Source organism: Pezoporus occidentalis, unplaced genomic scaffold (assembly GCF_034315485.1).
Source record: "Pezoporus occidentalis ecotype Australia unplaced genomic scaffold, CSIRO_AGI_Poc_V1 ctg19, whole genome shotgun sequence".
Classification (NCBI taxonomy): domain Eukaryota; kingdom Metazoa; phylum Chordata; class Aves; order Psittaciformes; family Psittacidae; genus Pezoporus; species Pezoporus occidentalis.
The window spans coordinates 10,263,447-10,283,425 of record NW_026913748.1 but is presented as its reverse complement, the minus strand read 5'-3'; the positions used below and the strand labels follow the sequence as shown (position 1 = coordinate 10,283,425).

The 19,979-nt window shown below is 38.2% G+C and overlaps 1 protein-coding gene across 1 annotated transcript in view; it reads right to left on the bottom strand.

The window, feature by feature from the left end:
* Positions 1-19,964, bottom strand: part of PIK3C2G (phosphatidylinositol-4-phosphate 3-kinase catalytic subunit type 2 gamma) — a 206,402-nt gene extending 186,438 nt beyond the window's left edge. The window contains exons 1-5 of the mRNA XM_062616746.1: positions 19,253-19,964; positions 14,443-14,525; positions 10,465-10,622; positions 7,160-7,271; positions 461-563 (exon numbers count right to left, since the gene is read on the bottom strand). Coding sequence (XP_062472730.1) covers positions 461-563; positions 7,160-7,271; positions 10,465-10,622; positions 14,443-14,525; positions 19,253-19,912 — 1,116 coding nt within the window. The 5' untranslated portion in view covers positions 19,913-19,964. The remainder of the gene's footprint in view (positions 1-460; positions 564-7,159; positions 7,272-10,464; positions 10,623-14,442; positions 14,526-19,252) is intronic.
* Between the last annotated feature and the right edge of the window lie 15 nt (positions 19,965-19,979).

Sequence of the window (19,979 nt, the reverse complement as noted above, 5' to 3'; positions counted from 1 at the left end):
ACAAACACACCAACTGCGATTCTGACTTTTATCACCCTACTCTGGTTTTCAGTGATAATAACAATAATCCAGATCTAATTAGTTTTTCACAGTTCTTTGCTTGGGTTTACCATAGAAAGGAAAAAAAGAAAAATAAAAAGAATACTGACCACCTCAAATAAATTGCATTAAATTCTGAAAAAAATTATCTTTTCTTAATTTTTTTTTTTTTCTGGAAAGGTAACCTGCGGTCTTTTTCAGCTGTGTGTTCTCTATGGTAATTCACTATATTTAAGCACAAGAGCAAAGCAGAGATGTTTCCCAGTAAGTTTCAACTGGAGTTCAGAGATAATATATGCATTCTCAGGAAAGCAAATAATCTCTCTTTGATTATTACTGCAGGTTGCTACATAAAAGGATAGGTGGGATTTTGTTCCTTCAGGGATGCTGAAAGAAAATGGAGGAAAAGAAGTTGACATACCGTTCGAGCCAAACTTTGCTTCAAATTACTAGCGTTGTGTAATCGAAGCTGAATGCAGGTGGTTGCCTTGCGAAGACTTTCATGGCTGCCCAAAGTGCGATTACTGCAGTTTGGGGGGAAACAAACAAACAAACCACAAACAAATGGTTATCTCTGCTTGCCACTTTTTTTTTTTTTTTTCTCCTCTCTCCTTCTCCTAAAAGCACCAATGGTCTAAATTCTAAGTACAAAGAAGACTGAATAATATAAATCCTATACTTGGCACCTAGGACCATGAAAACTGATGGGCTTAGTTCAGGCAAATTTTCTGGTGAAACAATTTTAGAATAAGTGCTCAGTTGCATCTTTGACCATTAAGTTCTGTAACAGAACAACAAAAACACAGAGAAAGAATACCCTAAAAAAACTGCATGTGCTCCCAAACCTAGAGATTATTCATACGTATTCTTCAAAACCAAATCAGCACAATTTATTCAGAGTATCTTGGTTATGAATGCACCACTGCAGAATGAGTTTCAGTGCTTGATACTCAAGTTGAAAAAAATCAAATATTAATTATAAGTTTGAAAATCGCCTACATGAAGAGAGGTGGCCCTTGATTCTCAAAAGAAATTAAAGTTCTTATCCTGTGCAGCTCACAGAGAGGTGGTCAAAGAAGCTGTGAGCCAGTCTTCCTCCTTCTCGAATCACATGCCAGCTAAGACCAATGCAGAGCTCTACTCACCCAGCTGGAGTGGTTCCTATAAGCTATGCTGATGGTCAAGTATGCTAGTATGCTGTAGCAACCCATGACAGAGAAATTCCTCATTCTTATTTAGCTTCTAGTCCACTTATCACTCTTGGCAATTTTTTCCAAGTTATAATACAGCCTTAGTTTATAACTCTTAAAATTACTTGGAACAAAAATAATTTCACTGTTTCCCTTCCACTTTGTTTTAATCAGGTGAAATAATGTAAAAATTATTTCAGAGTTAGGGCAAACATATTTTCACATTTTTTAAAAATCCTGTGGGGTTAATAGGTAGGAAGCATTACACTGATTTTTGCAAAGGCAAATTCATCACCAAAACAAGTTAACATGCTTCACTGGTTACAACTCAAGTGAATTTCTAATTAGATTCATGTTGCTTTTTTCAAGCCTCCAGCCACACAAGTGCTAAAAGCGATATTCCATATTTATACAGATCTACAGCGCATATGTTATTTCAGAACTCTCTGGGCCAGGAAAGAAGGACAATTCTTCTCTGGTTTGCCAAGCGCCATAGAAAACTCAGAATTCAAGTATAAACTATGTTTCTTCCACCTAAGAGGGATTTTGATGGAATACCTTAAAACTAGCTCGATTTGGTTCAAAAAAACCACTAACCTGATGAATAAATCATGGAAAGCTTGACTTATATCTCACATGGCAGCAGAGGTCCCCAGCACAAATAAATGGTTAACCTTAAATTAATGTACTGTACATAAGTTCTGCTCAGTACAACTGCAGGGAATTCATATATCTTTTAGATATTCTGCACCTACACTACAATGTAGTTAAATAAAATACATACTTTTCATTAGAGGTCACAGAAAGTGTAGATATAGGAATTTTTAAAAACAAACACATTAAAGGTCACAGACCTTTCCATCTAACATAGCAAACACCTAAAGCAATGTCCTTCTATAGTGCTTCTATATATTTGTAAAATTCTCTGACTTGAAGAGCATAAAGCACAGATGCAAAAGTGAGAGAGGTTAACACCAATGCAGTGAAGTACCTATACTGGTGGGAAGTGTATCGCTCTTATGCCTTAACCTTCTCAAATCCCCTTACAAGCACAAGTCCAAGCGGCTGGTTCCTGGGACTGTACCAATGCATAGATTGTCTTCTGTTGCTCCTCAGCACATAGCTATGCTGTGCCTACCCATGGCTTTCCTGAAACTTCTTTCTCTCCTCATTTTACCAAATCACATCTCCTTGTGACTAATGATGAACTTTCCCATAATCCTTGTAACATTTAGAACTGCCTCATACCTTTTTTTTCACCTTTTACCCAACCATTATTCCCGATCTTCCCATTCTCCCTTAACTTCACCCTTAGGAAAGGTGATATAGCTATACTCTCCTCTGTACTTACAATTTTGTACCAGAAATGTACAAACCCCATATTTTCCAAGTATAACTATTCCATGTCATCATGTTTCCAAGTGAAACAAGCTACACCAACAGAAGTTGAATTTTGTGGTTATAACTACGTTTACACTAGTGGTTTATGTTAGTTTTGTGTCAGGCAGGTACTACACATCATCATATCCTTTAGTGACGTATCTGTGCTGCCTGAAACACTGCAGTCAGAAGTACTGGGATACAGTTGACTCCATGAGTGGATTTTATTTGCACAAAAGAGAAAAACTGTGACAGGAATTGTGACACAGGAGACTAGACAAAATTAATTAATGACTCATAAATGTGGAAACCTGCTCTAGATGAAAGGTGAACTACAAGAAACAGAGATACAGCTTTGCCATAGATTGACAGACTACCTTTTAGCCATACCCGAGGCTGTAACGCACTATGTGGATCTGCTACTATAGCTGTACTATTAAGATAAAAGTAATATAGCCCCCTTTGGAGAATAGCAGGATTATTAGTAACTTGTTTACATTGCTCCAAGCTTTGTAAAGGAAACACAAATAAAAATGCTACAACATTATTAACAGTTTGCCCATATTTTTTGCTGGAATTACTATGTGGAGAATACAGCTTTCATGAGAATGCCATGATAAAAGACAAAGTAAAAGGCAGTGTTTGTCTTTAAGAGCCATGCTAATGAACTAGTCAAAGTAAAGTGACTTGCCTGTGGTCCCACAATACATGAGAAGAAGAGCAATGGAAAATCTGTCAGTCTCTCAAGACTCCCTCACCACTAGATGATTTTGCTTCCCCTCAGCAATGTTCTCTGATGTGCTATAAGCTCCAAATCCTAATACAGTTCAATCAGACTTTTTTTTTAGGACTCAGCTGAGCAGTGTTTCTGAATGAGAAACTTAATATGCGGTGACAAGAGAAAATGAAGTTTATTTTTTACAAAGAACATATTCATCCAGAAGGTGCTTGCTTCTTACAATCCAAGTCTGCATGAACAGAACCCTGCCCAGCCTATAATTAATAGCTTAAACTTCACTTTGAGTGAACACAAGTTTTTACTTAGGTCTCAATTCTCAGAGAATAGAATTAGTAAGGCAAAAACGTGTCATCAGTAAGCATGTGAGCAGAAATAATAAGCATTCAGACTCTTCTGTTCTATACCCCTGTTTACCGTGTTGGCTAAACTGCAAAGCAGTAAGGTAACTGCACAAATTACAATATGATAGAGCATGGATAGAATTACAACCACATAGCACAAAAGATCATTTACAATATCTGATGCCTTATTAAAAAAAAAAAAGAAAGAAAGGATGTTTAGAAGAAAACTTATAAATATCCTTGGACTTCATTACTTTGCTGGTTCTGCATTACTGGAACCTTTTCCAAACAGATTAATAAAACAATAAATAATAAAAAAGAAAATAGACTGCCCTGTATCCTTATAATACACCCATGTACCTTGTTTTATTATGTGTTTCAGGATGCCCTGAGTCTGTGGCCTGTAGTTCTAAAGGCAAAAAATGTCTAAATGGATTGATTCATTGTTGTCACATGAGATGGGTTGGTTTTGTCTTGCTGCTGGCATTGAGAGCTAGGAGTTATTTGACACAAGCTGCTTAAACTCAATTTAATTTATTTGCATATAACATCTTTCATTAAGAGGCATCATTTTTAGGAGCATCTATTCTAAATTTTACAAAAGACAGGAAAGTGTGAGAGCAGGATTATCAAGGTAGATGCAGAAGGTCTGGATGATGGGATGATAAAGCAAAGAATTTTTAGAAACAGCAGATGGCCCTCCAAGAAATAAAAGATTATCATGAACAGCACAAGCATAAGACAGTGGAGAGTATACCCACAGCTGGGAAACCCAGAGAAGGAGAGTTTAGGGATGCACATGAAAATCAGAAAATTCTATGAATAGTGGTAAAAATTGATGACACAAATATGGTGTTTACTCCTCTTTTCCTTCAAGGAGTCTCTGTCTTTCAGACAGGGTTCTGCCTCTATGTGCACTTAAACTGAAATCTAAAAAACAAACTGCAGCAACTAACTGGGGTAGTTAGTAACGTACGCCTTACAATAGAAGAAGGGGAAGGGACAAGGTGGCAATGAATCCTGATAGCTTCTACAGGTACTGCAAGAAAACCCTGAAGGAAAAGGAAGCATAAGAAGAAAAAAAGAAACTTGCAGATAGAAGCAAGGCCAGGATTTCTGATCAGTGAACAAAATAAACTTAAAACCAGAAACCAAATGAGATTATAAATCAGAATTTCACAGATGGCTCTATTAGTTAGGACTGACCTGCAGTCTACATGCAGCCTTCTGTTTTGTTAAAATTTGGATATTTGGAAACTGATACTCTTCTTGTGAGTCAGACAGAACGTAAGCTCAAGGATATCTCCATAAGAAGGGAATAATGGATGGTGAAATCTTGTGGTGCTGAGTGTAATGGTCCTTAGTATACAAGTATTTTTTTCCCCAATCTAATTCAAAGCTAAATGGATTCCAGTCTTTCAGGTGCTGCTGCAGGAGGCAGGATGAAGTGCTCATTAATATAGTCAACGTAACAGTAAAAGAAAGCTTTTGACAGATCTTCACAAAGTAGTCTGGTTCACCAAAACACTCTGGTGAGAACAATTCATCACGTCACCATTTTGGCTTCACTTTAGTTTTTTCTGGATTATAATAAAGCAGAAGCGACAACATATTTATTCCCTTTGCTGTCGCATAATTAGGGGAACTTCTGCAGGTTTTCATCACTGAACGATTTCCAAATACTCTTCTGGGGAAGAATCCTGCACAAGTACCTCAAATCATTCTGTTAGAAACATCTTTAGGAAAGCAATTTGCAGTAAAAGATAGCCCAAACACAGGAAAAATCTCACCCTGAGGCTACTCCAAAGGCTGGGTTAAGCTACCCAAGGGATCATTATGGTCTGGAGCTTCATATTTGATACAGGACTCTGATGAGGACACAGAAGAAAGAGAGCTGGAAGCACTGCGCAGCATAGAATTACAAACTGCTAAGGCCAGAAGTGCAGCTCATTGCTTTCTGCATGACAGCGCAGAAGCAAAGCAAAAAAAGTGAAGAACATTACTGACTTGTTTCACTGCTAATGAGACGTGCAGAGATTCTGCAAGTGCTAGAATTTAAACAGTCCACTATTGATGTGTTCTCCCCAACAGTGAAAATATAACTGTTTACAACACACTGTATACTGTACTGAAACACACTGAGCTCACCGTCAATTCAGTGACTCATTATTCCCATTTTCTTCAGTAATTAGTTTGAAATGAGAAGAAAGTCTTGAAAACAACAACAACAATTAAAAAAAAAAAAAAGCCCTGGCCTTTTTATATAATTAGGAGATCTGTGTATGACCTGATTCTCTGCTCAGTGGTTCTAGTGCTGTAAATGCTTCACATAGTGCTCTGCTGTACCAGCTCCTGCTTTATGGAGATTTGAACAGGTGAAGAGCAAGCTTAGAAATATTGAAGTTCCCATCTTTAGTTGCAAAGCATAATTCATCACAAACATCTGAACATTTGGCCTGTGTAAGAGTACAAGTGTCCAAGCTGGGTATAGAACAAAGTTAATTTACAGTGTGACACTTGCTTCTCACAACTGCATTAGTTTCATTAATCAAGCTGACTTTCTCTGGGCTAGTTTAGGTAACCTTTACACTATACTGCAAATACGACTGCTTCTGAAGATTCCCCTTTCCATTACAGATGTACACTATTTTATCTAACGCTTTTTATGTCTCTAACAGATGAGCTGTGACTCCTGCAGTGCCAGCGTAACATGTTACACAGAGAACTGCCAACTTCTCCCCTTCTGCTGAAAGTCACCAGTGCTACAGCACAGCTGACAAGAGCCTGCACTTCAGCTGTTTCAACACAAAATCTGCTCACTTTTGCTGACAGCTGAATTTAAGCTGCCAGAGGGCAAGAAACAACTACCTGAGTCCAGTAGTGCTTTTACCACAAGATTTTGCTTGAATTAATGCAAACCAGAGCATTTACTTCCTTTCTTGTAGACTACATACATTCAGCAAGACCTGTTTGTATGTATAATGTGTTTTTAGTCAACTTGTAGTCAGCACCGAAGTGCTGACTTCATTTGCTTTACTACTGTTGCAACTGGGTATGAAGGAAAATCACCTGCTGTGCATCTGTATAATACTGTTTCTCCTCTCTTTGGTGATTTCTCCCTTTGAGGATATGCATACCCCCCTCATGCTTATAACCCTCCTGTGAGATACTGGAAGTCGCAGCATCCTCCTATTATAGACGTGAAAGACCAGAAGGGCAACAGAGTGAAACAAATTATTCAAGGCTGCATGAATCTTATATAAGGAGCCAGGATTTGAATCCTCGCACTAGAGCACGTCATCCTCTCTGTAAAACTCAAGTATTGTGTGTTCTGGGAGTTTCAGAAACTATGCATTGTTTGGTACATAAAAGCCTAACTCTCCCATGGTTCTGTTTACATGGCACGTAAGCAGAGCACAGCTTATATTACACAATACATACTCGATACCAACTCTTAATAAGATACTTACTTTTGTAAGAATTCATCAGACCCACAAACACCTAGAAGGTATTCCTCCTGGACTGGGTATCGATTAGTGCATTGGAGGATCTCTACAATTAAGGCACGAGTGATACAACCAGCTATAAATAAAGATAGCAAGAAAAATTAATAATAGCTTGTTAGAGAATTCCAGGATAGATACTTGAGCAAAGAATTTATTTACAATTCCTGACTACTGCTGCAGACTAGCTCCATCAAGAGGAATTAGATCAAGCCACACCTGATTTTTTTCTTCGAACACTTTACAGCACGTTACAGAAGCTACGTCCATTTTTGTCCATTTAGAAGAAATGACACATTTGCTACCTAATACACTGCTAAACAGAAAGGAAGAGAAAAATGGCTTTTTTTTTTATTTTTTATTTTTTTTCTGTTTAATATCTTGGTACAATTCCCATGTGGGTTGATGCAAAAGTTGACGCTGTTCATGAAACAAGAAGGCTCTAGAATTTTACTTGCTATTGTTTCTACTGTGCCACCTTCTTAGCCATAACCAAGAAATAAATGCTCAGGTGCATTTTATATATACAATATAGTATGAGTATTATTTAATATTATGTATAGTCATAACTATGTAGAAATATCTCAATTACATATTATTACATATTATATATATAAAGAAGTGTTATGTCAGTTTGCACAATCTGCTGTTCAAAAATATTCTAGAATTTTGAGAATTATTTTAAGCACTACTTGAGCTTTTAAGTCATTTTCCAACCTTACCAAATACACCTCCCCTGTGTCCATTTTAGAAGAATGGAAACAGGTTAAAAATGGAAAAGAATAGCTGCATAATCTGGCAGTCAAATTGCAAACATGTCTAAGTTTGGTCTTTAGAGCAATGTAGAGTGTATTGCACAAGCACTGATGCTGCAAGTCTGAGATGCCTTTCTCTAGCAGAAAAAAGAACTGGCTCTTCAGGTGATGTACCGAGATGGTTTTATAACACAAAATAAAGTCTGGACTCCCTCCACAGTTCTTAGGCAATCTCATTGTCTGTAGCTGGTAACAGTAAAGCCAGAGTATTTTTTCCTTTCATTTATTCAATTCATGATAATTCTTTATTGCTTCATAATTACCGGCTGCAAGAGCTCTTACTAGTAGCTTTAAGTGAACTTTTTCATATAAAAATGGAAGCTACCTACACATACTCAGAAACTAAACAGGTAACACAGATTTGTGTGTTGACTAATTTACACTGCTCCAGGTTTAGACAACTAGTTTAAACTGAGCCTAACCAACCAGTTTCATGACGTTTAATGGTGTCTTTAATTACCCAGTTGCCTACAGCAAATCTGGTTCAGAGTTGCTATTATTTTAGAACAAAACAAAAAAATGCAAAACTGTTTTTGTCTGAAATTTTGTGGATGTGATCCTGAAAACAGCTTCAGAGAACAGTTGACATTTTTAGAGGAGGGGACTGTGACAAAACCAAAGCTGAATTAAACCAGAGTTGGTTACCACAGCTAGCTTGGTTTCTGCTTTGGTCTGCTCTTCCCCAGGGAAAAGCAAATGCATCAATGGATTCAAAAGTTCCCTCAGAAAAATCTAATTTTCTTTGCAAACCCATTTTTCTTTTGCCTTGAAAGCCAATTCAATTAAACATTTTTTACCAGTTCAAACATCTAGCACTGTGACAACTCTCTGTTTTAAGTGACTCGTCACGGGAGGTTTGACATGTAAACTGCAGTGACTATTTGCTAAATTTATACACACTCAAAGCAGAAAATGGCACAGAGTCTTGAATTAAAATTTTAACATGCACCTTTCTCAAGTCACTCATTGGACAAAACCTGAAGCTAGTATTATTAATTTTCACTCCATAAACATATTTTTCTCTCCTTACTCTGCCAATTGTTTTTGCATCACTGAACAATTCTTTGTATTATATGGGGCAAAAGAGTGCAGTTCCTCCCCCACTTCAACTATATGTAATTGTTTAGATTGTCTGTAAACAAGTTTAGATAGGGAGCGTTTCTTATATGCTCTTCAGTTTTAGATGTGCCTTCTAAAGCACTTCTGTGAATAAGTTAAGCAGACTGAAAATTGAATGATCTGTAGTGTAAATGACACCTATATGGTAAAACATATGCATTACAGGGAACTTCAGTGTAGATCCCTTGCCTAGCTGACATAAGTGATGGGAATACTGTCTTCTGGACCAATTGTCACAAGATCTTTGGTCCTTTTCTCCATAGTATCCACAAAATGTTAGTTTAAGATGATACAGCCTACTATTTTCCAGGCCTTCCAGTAACTGTGTTTCCAGTAAGCGCCAAATCAAGCAACTAAACTTGTATGAATAAACAGATATTTACAAAAATACTTAAAAGATGCATATATATATATATGTTGACTGACATTCTGTAAATCTCTGGATTTTCAGCTTTGAACCTGTCAAACTAACACTTAGCCTGCTAACAGCCAAATAATTTCTTGACAAGTGAAAAAATTATTCATAAGCAGAAAAAAAAAAAAAAAGACTATCCCTTAATGAAGCAGCACAAGAAGAGAGGGGGAAGAGGATTTAATTCACTTCATTTTTGTATATCTGCCTTGAAAAGTGAAAATTACCAGAGCTGGATTCTCCCATTCAGCATAATCCATAATGCACAGGAGCACTGGCACCTTCCCACAGTCACTAATGACAGAATAATTTAGGTTGGAATGACCTCAGACAGCCAGTGTCCTCCCCAAAGGAAGGTCAACACTGAATTCAGACCAGCTTGTTCAGGGTTTTGTCCTGTAAGACATTAAAAACCTCCAATGATGGTGAGTCCACCACCAATTTTTAATTATTTTCTTCTCACAGAGTTGGAATTTCTCCTTTCATATTTTGACCAGCATGTACTTTCCCTGACCTGCATATAACCCTGGGTGCAGAGGAGTCTTAGCAACTATAGACTCTAAGTCTTGGATTCAGAAATAGAGTCAAAGCTGTAAAAAGTTCTGCAACTACATGGGGACTACTCCTACACTTTAAATTAGGCAAAAGCTCAAATTCCTTCTGGATCCAAGTCTGAAAGATGGCCTGTTTGAGACTGCCAGAATTGATCCCAGTTCTGATTAAAGAGAGATCTACACATTAACAAAGCTTGATATTTAACAGGATTTTAATTTTACAGCAAATATAGTGACCATATTTGACAAAGTACATACTCAAGGCTCACATAAGGCTTGCTCTCCAAGCATATTTCCAGATAACAAATGATTTTTTTTTATCATCTCCATGAAACTGAATAGTGGAAGGACATGAACACCTCAATCACTTACCATGTGGTGTAAGAAGCAGAGGATGCGGTGAAGAACCTGTCCAAATGCTGATTCTGAATTTTGATTCACCAAGGATATGGTTGGGGAACTTTGTTGCAACACTCCAGATTTTCCCAGTGTTTGTCTTCAAGTCAAAAGCAGGATTGGCATTCCTTATTCTGAAAAGAACATGTGATAAAATGATGTCTAAATAAGTGCGCATTTCAGAACTCTCCTAAGAACAAAACAAGAAATCTAAAAGATACCATTGACACACAGTACATAGAGAGCTGTCAGGAATAAAATTTTGCGCAAAAGGAGGGTAAAATGGTAGCAATTCAAACTTAGTGAGATAACTGCAGATCAGATAGAATCAACATAACTACATCCTACTAATGTGGGAAAACCATCAGCAAAATCTTCATGAACTTGACCTCAGTGAAGTCAAAAGGAGTTTAAACACAGACTTCAGAGTCCACTGAGCACAGTAGAAATAAGAGAGCTCAAATATGTACTTGAAGAGTTTTAACATAAAACTAACCAAGAGCATGTGCACAGACAGCTGAGACTAGGACAGCTGGTCAAAATGAATATAGGCACACGCTTTCTATGCAAGAAGTCCCTATTTTCACAGTGCTCTAGAATCCAATCTGAAATCCTCATTACTAAAACCCTGGGTATTTATGTAAATGCCTGTAGACAGCAATAACTATTACAGTCATTGAGTCCCTCTGATATACCATTACCTATAAAATATATTGCCCCTCCTTCTTCCAATTACCGAAGACCTGCAGAAACTAAATCCTCCTGGGGTACCATTTTCTAATGAACATTCGTTGCAGGTATTATGCCTGTCATCTGAGATTAAACTTGCTTTTTAAGCAAATACACTTTACAGCTGCAGGTATGGGTACATATTGGTCCAGATGAAGCTTTACATTTCACTAACTGGCCTGAATATTTTAGCAGCTAACTCAAACATCCTGTACTAAACATACTGCATTCTTTATTTGTTTATTAGTTCAAGCAGCATTTTGCAGCTTCTGAGTTGGCAGCACTTTATATCATCTCTGATTACAGTGTATTTTGAGCCATAGTTCTCTTGCATAAAGTTCTTCATCACTATGTTACCTTCTGCCTCAGGGCTGCTGCCCAACTCGCTTGAACAACGGTATGAACTACTGTTTTATGTCATGTATTTCTATAGCATGAGAAGGAAAAAAAAAGCCTAGGCTTCCAAAATTAATAATCTAATGCAGCAGCCCATTTCTTATATTGAAAAGCCAGGGGGCATGGTGTTTCAGTGGGGTAGAAGGAAATGAGGCTTGACAATACCTTCAGTATGAGATAGATTTATACTTACAGTAAAAAATCATTATATTACAGAGGCTACTTTGGTGACCTATGTAGCCGTTGTCAGTCTATTTTCTTTGCGAGCAAGATACACATAAAGCTTTCCCTTATCACAAAATTCACTCTTGTAACCTGTTTCTGTAAGAAGGCCAAGGACTGAATAAGACTGGAAACTTCACTACTCTTTCTCCAGCATCAGATTAATGGGCTACATACACACACAGGGCACGAATCACCTCCTGAACTTTCTGGCAATCATTCCAAAACTAAGCAAACCTCATCCCCTTCCCTGCCCACACACTGTATTTTAGAATAACGTGCATAAAGAAATTTGTTTTTTACGCATTTCAAATAAAGATGCATTCAGTTTCAGAAAGTGTTGCTCATTTTGACCATCTGTTGGTTTTAAGTGATTAAAGGGCACCTGGCCTGAGCAGGTGAGTGAAACGTGTCCATCACGACATTCTGAAAGGTTGGGTCTTTCATGGCATAACTGAAGTACTACACAATTATTTCATTAAGAAAATCTTGTGCTGCTTCCTTTCTGTGCTGCAACAACACAGTGTATGAGGAAAGTACTAACATTTAGAGAGATTTGTTATTTCACAGCATTTCATAATTTCTCTGCAGTGCAAAGCACACCCCTGGAGTCAGTAGGAGGTGGAGGAAACTGTATTTTGCAGCACTGAACCCTAAGGCTACCAACTTGGCATCTTCTGTTATCAAACTCACTTTAGAAAGCTACCCATGGATGAACGTTCACTATAGGCTATGTCCATGGTTGCAGAAGTAACCTGATAAACAGCCAGTTATTGGGATTCTTTGTGACTCAAAGGATGATCATTTGGCAAGACTGAATACATTATTTACAAATCTATGACTTTTGCTGTCTTTTGCTTGCTTGTGACATTTTGTCCTAGGAGTGTTTTCAAATTTATATGATAGAAGAAAAGCAAAAGTTGCTCTTATTTTCTGTTTAAGAACATTTGCTAGTGATACTCACTAGTTATTGCAAAACAGGAATGACTTAATTCTATTAATTTTTTGCTATAATCAGAGTGAAAAGTGAAATGTATCATATTGAAAATGAAAATAAAGTGAATATCCCATTATGTGGAATGCGCCTTCATGCATCTGATGTTAGTAGAATTGGGTTAGAGTTCAGTCTAATGAACTGTGAGGAAAAAAAGGAAACTGAGATGTATGTGAATAAGTATGTTTTAGAAGCTGACCATCCATCCACCCCATATGAATATATAATAGATTCACTGTTAATTTCAGGGTAACTTCAAACTTGATTTTTCTTTCAGTTCCATTAAGAAATACATAAAGAAAGTAAGTAAAAAACAAAAACCCAAACAACCCAGCATTCCATTTTCCAAACACTTTGCTGGTGTAAAAAGTATGCATTTGTGCTAACAACTTCATAGTGTGACTGCTGAATACCTAACCAAAAAAAAAGGAATCTGCACAGATGGTCTAAAACCCTGCATGTTTAAGCGTTCTTGGATTTCAACACAAGTGCTTTTTCCAAAGAAGATTAAGTAAAAAAAGTTCTATCCCATTAAGCTATGCTATTACCTGTAATGGTAAACAATAATTAAAGGACTTTCTGCCCCTTGTTAAGTCTGATTTGTCATCATGACAGCACGTAGTAATTCTGTTCCCTGCCAGTCAGTCCCTCCAATGATTTCTTCCTGTTCTGAGCTATACAGGCACTAATATTGTCCAAGACAATGGCAGGTAATTGAACTTAAGTTTCACACACTATAAACCATCAACACTGAAGAGTTGTCACTGTCACTTGTCACTGATAAAAGGAACTGGTAAGGGAGAAAATATTTTTTGGAATTAACATTACCTTGTGAATTTTAATTTTTAAACCAAAATTAGGAGCATTTCATTTTTAAGTAGGTACTAGAATTATGGCTCTGTTCCAGAATGCATGGTGTGGTGGGTTGAATTGGCTGGACACCAGGTGTCCATCAAGACACTCCCATTCAACTCCTCAAAAGGATGAAGAAAATGGGAAAGGGGGAATAAGACCAAGAAAACCAAAAGCAAAGACCATGCACAGAAGCAAAAGAAAACAAAAGATTTATTCTCTACTTCCCATCAGCAGGGGATGTTGGGTGACATGGTTTAGTGTGCGGTGTCCCTGCCTATCGCAGGCAGGTTGGAACTAGATGATCTTAAGGCCCTTTCCAGCCCCTAACTATTCTATGATTTTGTGTCCAGCCCACTTTCTGCAAAGTAGGGCTTCAGTACATGCAGCAGCTGTTCCAGAAGAAAATCTTCGTAATAGCAACTTACTGTGCCACCATCTACCCCCACCCCCTTAGCTTTTATTGCTGAGCAGACATCATATAGTTTGGAATATCCCTTTGGTCAGTTTGAGCCAGCAGTCCTGGCCCTGTCCCTTCCCAAGATCTCACTCACCCTCAGCCTACTGGTGAAGAGGAATTAATGGAAAGAAAGTTTGATGCTCTGCTGCAAGGCTCAGATGTAGCCAAAACACCGGTGCGTTACCAACACCTTTCCAGCTATACAATACACCAGTACAAATCACTGCACTCGGAGAGCTGTTAGGGGGAAAATTAGCTCCACCTCAGACGGACACAATATACAGTTTTTTTCATTACTTACTTCTCCACTGCATTGCAAAAAGCAACTGTGTTTTCATTACTTCCTTGATTTGTTTCAGCCAGCTGGATGGACCAACCTGTAGCCTAAAAATACCAGTAAGACACCAGAAGGAACAGAGCTAAGTTATTTAGATCATAACAGAAACTGAAGCAGCATAAAACTAACATTGCATTTGCCTCCATGAGAACTTTCATACCTTATTATCCTTCCCCTGACTTGATGGAGCTCCAAAATAAGCACAAATAGCTTTTGACTATTGACCATTTTGACTGCACTCTAAATGCTTTCAGCAAAAAAACACAAAGTCACAAAGAATCAACTACCCTGGGTTTAATGATTTTTTATCCCCCCCCCCCCCCCCCCCGTGCAGAATGTAAGGAAGGGCAGACAAAGCTTTCAAAATTCACCTGTGTCTGCACTCTAAATGCAGAAGATGCATGCCTAGTTTACAAAAGGGAGAAGGGACTAAATGAAGCTTATGGTGCAGTGAGTTTTAATCCTTATTTTCACATTTTCTGCTCTGGAAGGAATCTCAGGATCCCTTCAAACTCCATCAACCTGCCAGGTAAGTCCCTAAAACAGGTAACAGGAAACCACTGTATTCTGTTGAACATGAAAAATCCCTAGATAATTTCTCTAAACTTGGAGAGCACAGGTCTGAGCCACTATTTTGGGTCAAAGTACTCCCTTGTCTGTTTGCCATAGTACCCTTTAGTCACAACATTAGCTCCAGGAAAGAGCTTAATACCACTGCATCTGAAAGAAAGCCCATTCTATTCTTGTACAAAGAGACATGTACAATGTTCCCCTGAGACACCAACTTTTAAACCCCTTCAGAGAGAGAAGGGGTTTAAAATGTCATGAATGTCACTGAAGAAATGAATGAAAATGTCATGACATGTCACTGAAGAGGAAACTGAGATGTTGTGGAAAGGTTTATCATTTTAATAATAATGTATATACAAGTATGCAAATTTATAAAAAAATATAACAAACTAAATTCAAGATTTTTTCCCTGAACAAGGAAGTACAATAGGCATAAGAAAATGTAGGCTGAGAAATTTGAGTTACAGTTTAAAAGATAGGATGACTATAAAAGATGAAAGATCTGTTGGGAGTTGGCTAGGGGTGAGATAGCAATGCCAGAACAGAAACTTCGAAAACTACAAACCATTTATAGATACCATCAGTCTGGGGTTTCATCATATGTAGTACTTTCATTAACCACAACAGCAGAAGCATTAGGAAAATGCTTATGAAATGTAAAGATAATAAGGGGTCATCATCAGTGGAAGGAAAAATTGAAATGTCTGGTAGGAAAAACAATGAATAAGCCTGAGGGGCTGAAATAAGAGAGTGAAATTAAATTTAGCAATACAAATCAGTGGTCCGTCATCCCTGATTCTACGGACAGCTGAAAAAGCTCTTTTAGGAGTCACTGAAAACATAGCACCTCCACTGGCTCATTTCATTCCACCTCGGTTAGACATCTGCTTTACAATTCACTTCAGCAGACAGTAATAAGGTTCACTATTTAGAAATTATTTATATTACAGTAATGGCCTCCCCAGATTATGATGTCATGAAAAGCCCCACTACGCAAAAAAAAACCAAACCAATAACAAAAAATCCCATTCCTGATCACACTTACACAGGGTAGATAGTTTTACAAAAAGATACATTGACAAAGCTCTAGAAAGTTTGCACCTGGGGTGCTCTGTACCCCTATGTTCCAGATGGAAGAATTCAAGCCCATGTCTCTGGCTGCATGGCTTGCCTGGCGCCTCTCCCTGGGGCTGGGGATGTCAGGGGCCTCGCTGGTGGGAGCTGTGCTCTGGCTGCAGTGAAGGAGATGCAGAAGTTGAACAGCCAAAAGGAGCCACACAATATTGACAAGGGCTCTACAGAACTAAGGACCACTGAAGCCCTATGCTGCAAAGGAAAGACAATTTAAGACTACCCTACAGGAGCAGTGGTGGAGACTCCCACAGGAGGGAAGGCTGGAAACCTGCTGCTTTCAGCAACAAAAAAAGGTTCCTTTCCCACCTGCAGCTCTGTCATTACAGAGCAAGCACAGTGCCCTGGAAAAGGGCATGGAGAAAGAGAGAGAGTGGATAAATAACAAGCTGAGAAAACCAGACCACAGGTGAGAAAAGGTGAAGCTGGGACACAGCACTGAATGGGACTGAAGATATCAAAAGACCAAAACCACTGTTAGGAACTAAAAAAAAACAAGGAACAGATTGTAATTAAGCAAGGAGAGGGCCAATACAGGTAAAGGCTAATTGGCCATGAGGACATGAGTATGGATCCTCAAATTCATGGCTTAAAGATGAATGTGATCAAATAATTACTAAAGGATGGCAAAAAGGAGCTCTGTATGGAGAGGACTGATGACAACAGTGATAAACTAAGACAGTGCATCCCTGGATGACTGGAATCTACCTTTTCACTTCCATAGATTTCTCACATTATGCTACTAATCAAGTCACCTGAACCATCCTTCCCAAATTTAAATACTAATTGTTTATTTATTATTTCTGAAGCACATAAACTGAAATCATGAAGTTTGGTCTGATGATTGGGTTTGGGTGAAGAAGTGAATTTTGCTAGTTATTCTGAAAAAACTGAGATTCCAAATATCGTAGATGGAGCAGCCAAATATATTTGATACTTTATAGGTTGTTTTTCAGTTTTCTTTCTAATATGGAGAAAATAAATCTCTTTTTACAGGGATGTTATGAAGACAGTTTCTTTAGTATTTTGGAACATCTGACTTGGTGATGAAAAGGCAGGAGAAAATTAATGTTACCTTTATTGCAGTGGACATATTTTGATTAGCACACATTAAATAAAGCCTACGGCCATACAACTGCATCCAAGAGCTACGGATCAGAATGACAATATGATTTCAGCTATCTGAGCATTTCATTTTGCATACCTATGACCGATCTCGATGTTAATTTCCATGTTGCAGCATCCTTTGAATTTCGCTCTGTCTGCAGTCTTGGTTCTCACCTCCCACTACCCAGATGCATCATTTACACATCCTGGACCTCATCAATCCAATCTTTGATAATTTTCTTTCTTTTTCTGTGGTGCTCCACTTTTCCAGCTGTCCTGACAGTCTTACTCTGCATTAGCCCTGTCATCTCACAGCCCTTCTTATCTTCTCCAGAACTTCCAGCTCAGTAGCAATGAGTTACTTCTTCACAGGCTTTTTTTACCTTTCCCTATCTCACCTTTCTTTCACTCTCATTTTCCCTTTCTTACTATCTTAAGGTTCAGTTGCTAGCCCCTTGCCTTGGCTCTCTATCCTGACTTGCCTGTTTCTCCCTGAAGGAATTCCTGTGACCACACTGTTTTTTTCTGGTACAAATCAATTCTTTCCTCTCTCCCATATCTTCCTCTTCTACCTAAACTGCTCAAATACTTGCCTGACTTATTCAAATCCTTCCACACATTCAACTGTAGTCACCCTTGAATCACTCATCTCTTCCCTTACCTCCCTATAATTATCTCCTCTGTCAAAGAAGCATTTGTGCCTGTTCTTCTGTGTCTGCTTCCTCCAGCACCTCTTCTTCCCATACCACAATTTAATCTCCTCCTGCTCATTTCTATCCTACTATTTTCTACTTTTCTTATGAGAAGGCTTGTTCACCATGATGCTTTAGTTTTCTTATGCTTTAGTTTTCCTGTCAAGCAAAAAACAACACCGCTCTTTTGTCTCACAACCTATTCATCCCCTTCTCTTTTGTATTCATTGCTGAACTTCCAAAATGTGGTGCCCAGGACTAGTCTTAAGAGTTCCTGTCCTCAGATATATTTACCCTCCTGCCTCCCCATCTGTCTGGGTCTGCATATGTTTACTTCTGTAGTTCTCCCTATTCACAGACATAAACACAAGTCATTCAAGTGTCTCTTCCTTTTTACGTTATGATACTATGATCACTGGGGGTTAAAAGAAGAAAGTGAACCTAAACTGTCACTTAATATTCATGGTGCAGATGCAGAGATATCCTGTAGGCTATTTCAGGATTCCTGTAATGATTCAGAATGCTAACAAGGATTAGAGAAAAGGGGGGATTTATAATTTTCCCTCCTCTATGTCAGGATTGTGAAAGAAAGAAAATGAGGAGAGATATAACATCAGAGTGCCATGGGAGCCCCATAAGACATCATTATTAAAAACTGCAAAACCATGAATGGAGCTAAGAACACTTGATGGAAGGAGGAATAAAAGGTACAGCATTTGTTTCACAAAGACAGCTGATGACAGTCTGCGTTATAGGATCCAGCTTCTGCAGTTACAGTAAATTTGTCTATTTTTAGAAAATAATTATATATGCAGAACATGAAGGCAGGACACAGTATTTTTCTCTCTCAGGATCAGGATATGTCAACCAAACTAGACACAGAGACAATAGTCTGGCTCAACAGAAAAACAAATTCAGGATAATGCACTGTTATTTTGAATCTCAGGTCTCATATCAGACCGTAAGATTTGTTATCTTCTCTCGTTCAAACACATCTTACTCTACGTTTCTGTACTTAGCTCTCTGTGGCAGTTTCATGGTTCAATGTGACACAAAATGAGCCCATTGGAGGATTCTAGACCATAATCTAGATTCTCTTTTAGTGTAAAATGCTTTTGCTTCCACACAAGGCCTAAATGTTTTATTTTTCATAGTGTCTTTAAATCAAGTGCTTCTAATCCATGTTGCATCAGCCTGAGCAAATACAAAAAGTGCAAGGACACAGACAAGAACCAAGAATTTTAGGCACTGTTAATATGAGAAAATTTAAATACCTCTCTGTCATGTCCAGAGCTGCTGGGCCAGGTAGGCTCTATGTCACATCTTATGGAAGTGTTAGTTAAACAAACTTCTCCATTTCCACTTTCATCTTTCACTTCTTGTCCAAATGGATAGCTGTCTAAGAAAAAGGGACTTCGAGCAACTACGTTATCAAAGCCTGTCTGAAAATTCAGATTTGTGTTGCCTCTTTCCACATTTGAATCAAACACATTTGTGACTGGTCTTAAATTATTCCCTCCATAGAATTCTCTCTCTTGACTGTAGGGGTAGGGATCCACTAGAGAGAAGTTTTCATAATCAGACAGTAAATAAGACCTGAAGCCAACTGCTGGTGACACTGTGCCTTGTTGCCAGTGAGAGACAGGATTTCTAGGGTAAAGCTCACCATAAGCAACTAGAGGCTGACCACAAAACTGCTGGTCAGGCACATTCAGACCAAAGACATCTGATGGGAAAAAAATTTCTTCATGATGATGTGAATGTGATGAACCATAAAAAAAATATTCATTGCTGACTTCATCAATTATTCGATCAAATCCTAGGCTGACCTCTCCAGCAGAACCAGAATGGTATAATGGGTAAGATGCTTGGTTCCCAGGATGTCCTTCATCAAATTCATTGTATGAGAAAGGCAGCCTCCCAGAGTATGCCATGCCTGATTCTTCTCTCAGTCTTATTACTCCTCAGGTCTTACAATAGTTCCAAGGTCAAGGGTAATGT